General features: G+C 36.6%; 1 protein-coding gene across 3 annotated transcripts; it reads right to left on the reverse strand.

Moving 5' to 3' along the window:
- Positions 1 to 680: 680 nt before the first annotated feature.
- LOC134245593 (uncharacterized) lies at positions 681 to 5750 on the reverse strand. 3 transcript variants are annotated; one of them, XM_062727864.1, is made up of 11 exons: positions 5122 to 5750; positions 4878 to 5043; positions 4221 to 4658; positions 3746 to 3814; positions 2955 to 3566; positions 2711 to 2876; positions 2059 to 2496; positions 1926 to 1973; positions 1755 to 1823; positions 1429 to 1473; positions 681 to 1333 (listed from the first exon to the last, which is right to left on the reverse strand). In XM_062727864.1, exons 5-11 carry the CDS (start codon positions 3218 to 3220, stop codon positions 1145 to 1147), a joined length of 1221 nt encoding a protein of 406 aa, XP_062583848.1. In that variant the 5' UTR covers positions 3221 to 3566; positions 3746 to 3814; positions 4221 to 4658; positions 4878 to 5043; positions 5122 to 5750; the 3' UTR covers positions 681 to 1144. The 3 variants fall into 3 exon arrangements, 2 of the variants coding, with proteins under 2 accessions (XP_062583848.1, XP_062583849.1); XR_009987470.1 differs by having other exon boundaries at positions 1230 to 1333; positions 1429 to 1505; XM_062727865.1 differs by lacking the exon at positions 681 to 1333 and having other exon boundaries at positions 1391 to 1505.
- Between the last annotated feature and the right edge of the window lie 1448 nt (positions 5751 to 7198).

A 7198-nucleotide genomic window follows, 5' to 3' on the forward strand; every position in this document is an offset into this window, starting at 1 on the left:
TTCCGCTATCTGGTAACATTGAAAAAAAAGACCAAGTCTAACAGAAAAAAAAAGTTTTTTGAGGTCGTGTTTTCTATACGTTTTGGGTCATTTCCTATATAAAAAATTGGATCAAATTTTGGTGATTTTGTATTATTACTGAACGTGTTCAACGGTATTTGGAAACGTGAAGTGTGGGATATGGTAACCTTAGCCCCTTGAAGCCATTTCTAATGGGTATAACATATGGATAAAAGCGTAATAGGTTACATAGGTTAGTAATGTTTCACATGCATGAAGATGACACCCGTGGCTTCAATAGTTTTAGAAAACAAAGCAAAAGCGTGATTTTGTAACTTAGAGCGGGATTTGGTAACGGCTCAGCGGGATTTGGTAACAAAGCGGCATTGGGTAACTTGTGCAGGATCTGGTAACCTAGAGCAGGATTTGGTAACGGTATAGCGGGATTAGGTATCAAACCTGGATTATTTAGCTTTCTGCAAATGGTAACTTTTATTTTTAATTGAAGCCTTTACAAAAGCCGAATGATAGACGAAAGAGTTGATGTTTATGAAGAAATGTGGGTATTCAATTGATGAATCTCTATTTCTATCAACAAATGTAACAAGAAATCTAAATTCCATTTTTTCCATATTAAAGATCATTTATGAAAGAAAAACGCATGTAAAATCATTGCTTTATTGTCAAATAATACTTAACATTGCTCTATTCACATACAATACTTAACATTGCTCTACACACATTGAATGTTTGGCAATTCTTGATAATGAATACTAAATGTTAATGCTATTTTATACAAAAAAATGATGACACCTCTTTTTCAACTGTAACCTTGGTCATATGACCTTGGGGAATTGTTTAGATGAACTTGAATCTTTAAGTATTGAAAGTTATGTAAACACAGTCACCTCTGCCAGCATGTCACTGAGAGTTATAGTTTAGAGATAAAGATGGTGTACCACTTCTGCCGGCATATCACAGAGAAATCACATTGAGATAAAATAAAGATGGCGTACCACGTTTCCAAAGAAGTTTGATTATCGAATTTTATACATGAAAAGTCAACGGTACAAAAAAAGTGTTTGCTAAGGCTAACCGTGACTTCAAGAAATTCACTTCCTAAACAATGTCCTTACTCTGTCAATTATATTTCCTTTTGGTACTCTGATCCTAATTTATTTTGCATATTTAGCAAGAACAGCCTTCCCTCCTCTGATTCTTCGAGATTGTTAATCACTGCCAGTTTTGTAATTCCTTTTGTAAAGTCGAGTCCGCTTAGCAGGACTGATAGCGTTCGCACTTCTAATTCGCTAAACGATCTCCTTTTATGTGGCTACAATATATTTAAAATCAAGTGAGGTATATTTTAAAAGACTAAGAAAATGAATGATTAAGCAAAAGAAATATTAGAAGTACCAGATAACTTACCCCTGACGGCAACTGTGGAAAACCTTTTGGTGTTTTTGTCGTTTTCTATTCAAAACACATCATGTTAAAATATCGTCCTATTCATTTTTTAAAATACAATTTCATAATTTTAAAAGTTTTATGATGAAGAGACTTAAGTTTTTGATGATCATAGAATTTTTTTTATAACCTACGTGCTTCAGTACATCTGTTTCAAATTATGATTTTCGGTATAATAGATTTGTATATAATAAACAAAATGGAAGAAGTAGCGTATAATGGAAGAAGTGGAGGAAATTTTGCTTCCAACAGTCATTTGCTTTGAAAATTACAATCATAACATTTACCTTTGGAGAGTCAGAATCAGGGGTAGGGTTAGGGTTTGAACTTCCTTCCGCAGTACCTGTCTGCGATATCTAAAATATAAGGAAATATTTCATCGACATTTTAAAAAGAAAATAAAACATTTTCAACGAAGGAAAATGCCAAGAACTAAAGACAAGTGCATTAAGATATACCTCTTGAATGGTGCTTGTCTGAGCAATCTGTTGTGTAGTTCTTGATGCCTAAATAAAAGAAAACAGGATATTTGAGCATCCTTAACTGTACAAATTTGAAGCTTTGAACGTTGAAATCAATATAGAAACTTACTTCACTTTCCCCTTCCATGACAGCCGTTATGAGCCTAGACAAGGGCACCGCCATCTTTGATTTGTCTGCCATCTGATAATATTTGTCGGCTGTGGTAGGCTCATGGGACATGTGCCTAGATAAAACATCCCTTGAATGGGATACAGCCTTTCTGACTTCAGTGACAACTGCTTTTCTGAGCCTAGTTGTAGAAATCGGTTTGTCTAAACCGAATATTTTGTTCCACAACCTGCCGAGACATTTGTTTAAGCCTGAATTGACGAGTAGCTGTGGACGTTTCCCCCAGAGGGCCATTTCATGAAAATGGAATCCGATTTCTTGAAGACGAAGTTGGGCAATCCTCCTTGCCAGGTGGATATACTTTTGCACAAAATACAGAGCTCTGGTGATAAGCTGACTATCGCTGGGCCTTTTGAAGTCCGTCTTATGCTTTGTTACCTGTAATTTAAATGTTCCTTTAAAAATTGACCTTGGCAGAATTTACACCAAATAGGAATTTAAATTGATCTTATGTTAGCATTTCTTCACAAGACTGTCTTTTTTTTTTACAAGAACTCATTTCTTTGATTGAGAGTGTGTAAGTGTGAATGTGCTTAAGAGTATGTTTGATTTTGTGTAATTTTGGATGCCAGCGTGTGTGTGGTTAACTAACCCTTAACGTGATATATCCCTCCTCTCTTAGCTGTCGTTTTTGAATAACATCGTGCGTTATCGAAAGGACGGCTCCTGCCCTCTTTCCATTTGCTATAAGGATCCGGAAAATCACGTAGTCCCGAACGTTGATAAAGAACTCCATTGTCAAAGGTACACATTCCTCACTACAAAATTAAGATGTATGGATAATTGAAGAAGAATATTTCTATACAATTGAATTAATGCTTCAAAATTCAACTTACGTCGTAAAGTTGTCCACAACTGGTGGACTTTGGAAACGGAGGTCCTCAATACGTTCCCTTTTCGAGATGTGGTGCGACCTCCTAAGATGGTCACCAAATCTTGCAATTGCCTTACTGCATAAAATACATTTCCGAACAATGTAACGCCTTTGCTTTACCGCTTTTTCAAAAGTATCCTGTTTATGAACTTGTCGCATATGACGCCGCATATGGACAACTCTCTTACCACACTTTAGGCACGCATGTTTGTGTCTGAGTCTCTTCATAGTTTTCTTTTTCCAACAATCTTTCGGCTTTCTGGTTGCTTCTTTTCACCCTTTTTTATCGGTGAAATGTTCTCCAGGGAAAATAAACTTTCTGAGTCTGTTTCTGTCATTGCTTCGTTCAACCTCCTTCTAAGCTCTCCTTCCCTGGAGGATATTTGAGACCCTACGGTCTCAAATTTTCCAGCATTAGGGGGCGACATAGAAGGAGGATAATCTACAGAAATGGTTGACTGATGCTTCAACCATTTCTGTAGGTTATGTGAGGCTTTCCGAATCTCGTCCTCTACAGACGCCACCAAGTTAGATTTTAAAAACTTATTGATATCTTCCGGACTTCTCAAATTGCCTGTTTAAAAGAAACTTGGTTAAATATACATTTATATGTCACTTATGAACTTACTATCGTATGCTTTTCATCTTAGTACATACCGGAAGCATAAAAAAGAACGTATTAAATTCAATGAGATGAACAGACAAAATATAGATAAAAAGAAATAATTTCAAAAATCTAGAGCATTGGCTTACCGTTGTTACTTGATGGTATTTCTCTCCTGGGGTTGGCAAGGCCAGTAGATGATCGTTTCGCCAGAGGACCTAAAAGAAATGAAAAGTTTCTGTTAAGTCGTTGTAAAAGTCTTTGTATTATTACTGAACGTGTTCAACGGTATTTCTTAACGTGAAGTGTGGGATATGGTAACCTAAGCCCCTTGAAGCCATTTCTAATGGGCATAACAAATGGATAAAAGCGTAATAGGTTACATAGGATCGTAATGTTTAACATGAAGGAAGATGACACCCGTGGCTTCAATAGTTTTAGAAAACAAAGCAAAAGCGTGATTTGGTAACTTAGAGCGGGATTTGGTAACGGCACAGCGGGATTTGGTAACAGAGCGGCATTGGGTAACTTGTGCAGGATTTGGTAACCTAGAGCAGGATTTGGTAACGGTATAGCGGGATTGGGTAACAAACCTGCAACTTTGAAATCAATAAAGAAACTTACTTCACTTTCCCCTTCCATGACAGCCGTTATGAGTGTAGACACGGGCACCGCCATCTTTGATTTGTCTGCCATCTGATAATATTTGTCGGCTGTTGGTAGGCTCATGGGACATGTGCCTAAGTAGCACATCCCTTGAATGGGGTACAGCCTTTCTGACTTCGGTGACAACTGCTTTTCTGAGCCTAGTTGTAGAAATCGGTTTGTTTAAACCGAATATTTTGTTCCACAACCTGCCGAGACCTTTGTTTTAGCCCGAATTGACGAGTGGCTTTGGAGGTCTTCCCCCCGGGGGCCACTTAATGAAAATGGAATCCAATTTCTTGAAGACGAAGTTGGGCAATCTCCTTGCCAGGTGGATATACTTTTGCACAAAAAACAGAGCTCGGGTGATAAGCCGACTATCGCTGAGCCTTTGAAGTCCGTCTTATGCTTTGTTACCTGTAATTTAAATGTTCCTTTAAAAATTGACCTTGGCAGAATTTACACCAAATAGGAATTTAAATTGATCTTATGTTAGCATTTCTTCACAAGACTGTCTTTTTTTTTTTTTTTACAAGAACTCATTTCTTTGATTGAGAGTGTGTAAGTGTGAATGTGCTTAAGAGTATGTTTGATTGTGTGCAATTTTGGATGCAAGCGTGTGTGTGGTTAACTAACCCTTAACGTGATATATCCCTCCTCTCTTAGCTGTCGTTTTTGAATAACATCGTGCGTTATCGAAAGGACGGCTCCTGCCCTCTTTCCATTTGCTATAAGGATCCGGAAAATCACGTAGTCCCGAACGTTGATAAAGAACTCCATTGTCAAAGGTACACATTCCTCACTACAAAATTAAGATGTATGGATAATTGAAGAAGAATATTTCTATACAATTGAATTAATGCTTCAAAATTCAACTTACGTCGTAAAGTTGTCCACAACTGGTGGACTTTGGAAACGGAGGTCCTCAATACGTTCCCTTTTCGAGATGTGGTGCGACCTCCTAAGATGGTCACCAAATCTTGCAATTGCCTTATTGCATAAAATACATTTCCGAACAATGTAACGCCTTTGCTTTACCGCTTTTTCAAAAGTATCCTGTTTATGAACTTGTCGCATATGACGCCGCATATGGACAACTCTCTTACCACACTTTAGGCACGCATGTTTGTGTCTGAGTCTCTTCATAGTTTTCTTTTTCCAACAATCTTTCGGCTTTCTGGTTGCTTCTTTTCACCCTTTTTTATCGGTGAAATGTTCTCCAGGGAAAATAAACTTTCTGAGTCTGTTTCTGTCATTGCTTCGTTCAACCTTCTTCTAAGCTCTCCTTCCCTGGAGGATATTTGAGACCCTACGGTCTCAAATTTTCCAGCATTAGGGGGCGACATAGAAGGAGGATAATCTACAGAAATGGTTGACTGATGCTTCAACCATTTCTGTAGGTTATGTGAGGCTTTCCGAATCTCGTCCTCTACAGACGCCACCAAGTTAGATTTTAAAAACTTATTGATATCTTCCGGACTTCTCAAATTGCCTGTTTAAAAGAAACTTGGTTAAATATACATTTATATGTCACTTATGAACTTACTATCGTATGCTTTTCATCTTAGTACATACCGGAAGCATAAAAAAGAACGTATTAAATTCAATGAGATGAACAGACCAAATATAGATAAAAAGAAATAATTTCAAAAATCTAGAGCATTGGCTTACCGTTGTTACTTGATCGTAATTCTCTCCTGGGGTTGGCAAGGCCAGTGGATGATCGTTTCGCCAGAGGACCTAAAAAAATGAAAAGTCTCTGTTACATCATGTGATATTACCAAAGAAAAAAGAAAGGCGATGGATGAAGTGAATCAAAACTGAAATAAGAGATATTTTACCCCGATGGTTTGAGAATATTTCTAAATATTTATCGGATGTAACAATCAAATTCTTTTAAATTCTTTTATTCAATAAAAATGAAGATACCAACCTACTGCTAGAAACTTCTTTTTCTGTTTCCACAATTTTCCTCTAAATAGCATAAGAATTACCTATCAAAATCAAACAAGTGATTCATTTCTCTAAATCATTTTGATTGTTTAGATCTGAAACTTATTGAGTATCTGAATATACTCACCCATTAATACAGGCTGCTCGTGCTGTTTCCATTTTTCTGATTTCCTGATCTTCGCTACCAAAATGTCACAAAAAACTTCAGCAAATTAAAAAAAAAATCTGCAGCGTTAGGGACACTGTGTGCTTACACTGTTCTATGTGACGACCTAAAATTCCAACGCTAACCCTGCAGCTGGAGTGTATTAGAAATCTTCTCTGTTTTAGACGCGCAGAAGAGTTCCAAACACAAAAGAGCGCGAAAAACAGAAAAGTTTTGGACGCGCAGAAGAGTTCCAAACACAAAAGAGCGCGAAAAACAGAAAAGTTTTGGACGCGCAGAACAGTTCCAAACACAAAAGAGCGCCAAATACAAAAGAGCTCCAAACACAAAAGAGCTCCAAACACAGAAGAGATATTTTGTAACCTTAAGCGATAACGTTCCAACTTTATTAAACAAAAAGAAAAAAGAATGAAAATAAAATATGCTATAACTGTTACAAATGATCTTATTACATTATTTAGAGGGGTAAAATGTAATATATATTCCCTTGAAAGCCGTTTGAACAAGATCAGTTTTTAAAATCTTAATAGGAATGAACATGGGGTATCGTATCCTTGAGATATAAGAATAAGTTATGCAATGCATCTGAGGAATGACTATCAATGTTTCGTAAATAGATATGAAGAGGGACGTTAAACAATATACCATTAATCAATTCAAGGAAATATACATAGACATGTACATATTTTGTCCGGTGGAAAAAATTGGATAACATAATACGCTATTATGAATTAAAAGAGAGTAAAATATGCATTGAAGACAAGGAAATGCATGTTTGAAATTGATTACAGCACACGGTTTATCATAAAATCTTATTGTAAGAAATATAAAATGACTT

This window comes from Saccostrea cucullata, unplaced genomic scaffold, assembly GCF_032062105.1.
Source record: "Saccostrea cucullata isolate Sc308-1 unplaced genomic scaffold, CSIRO_AGI_Scuc_v1 ctg21027, whole genome shotgun sequence".
In the NCBI taxonomy this organism is placed as follows: Eukaryota; Metazoa; Mollusca; class Bivalvia; order Ostreida; family Ostreidae; genus Saccostrea; species Saccostrea cuccullata.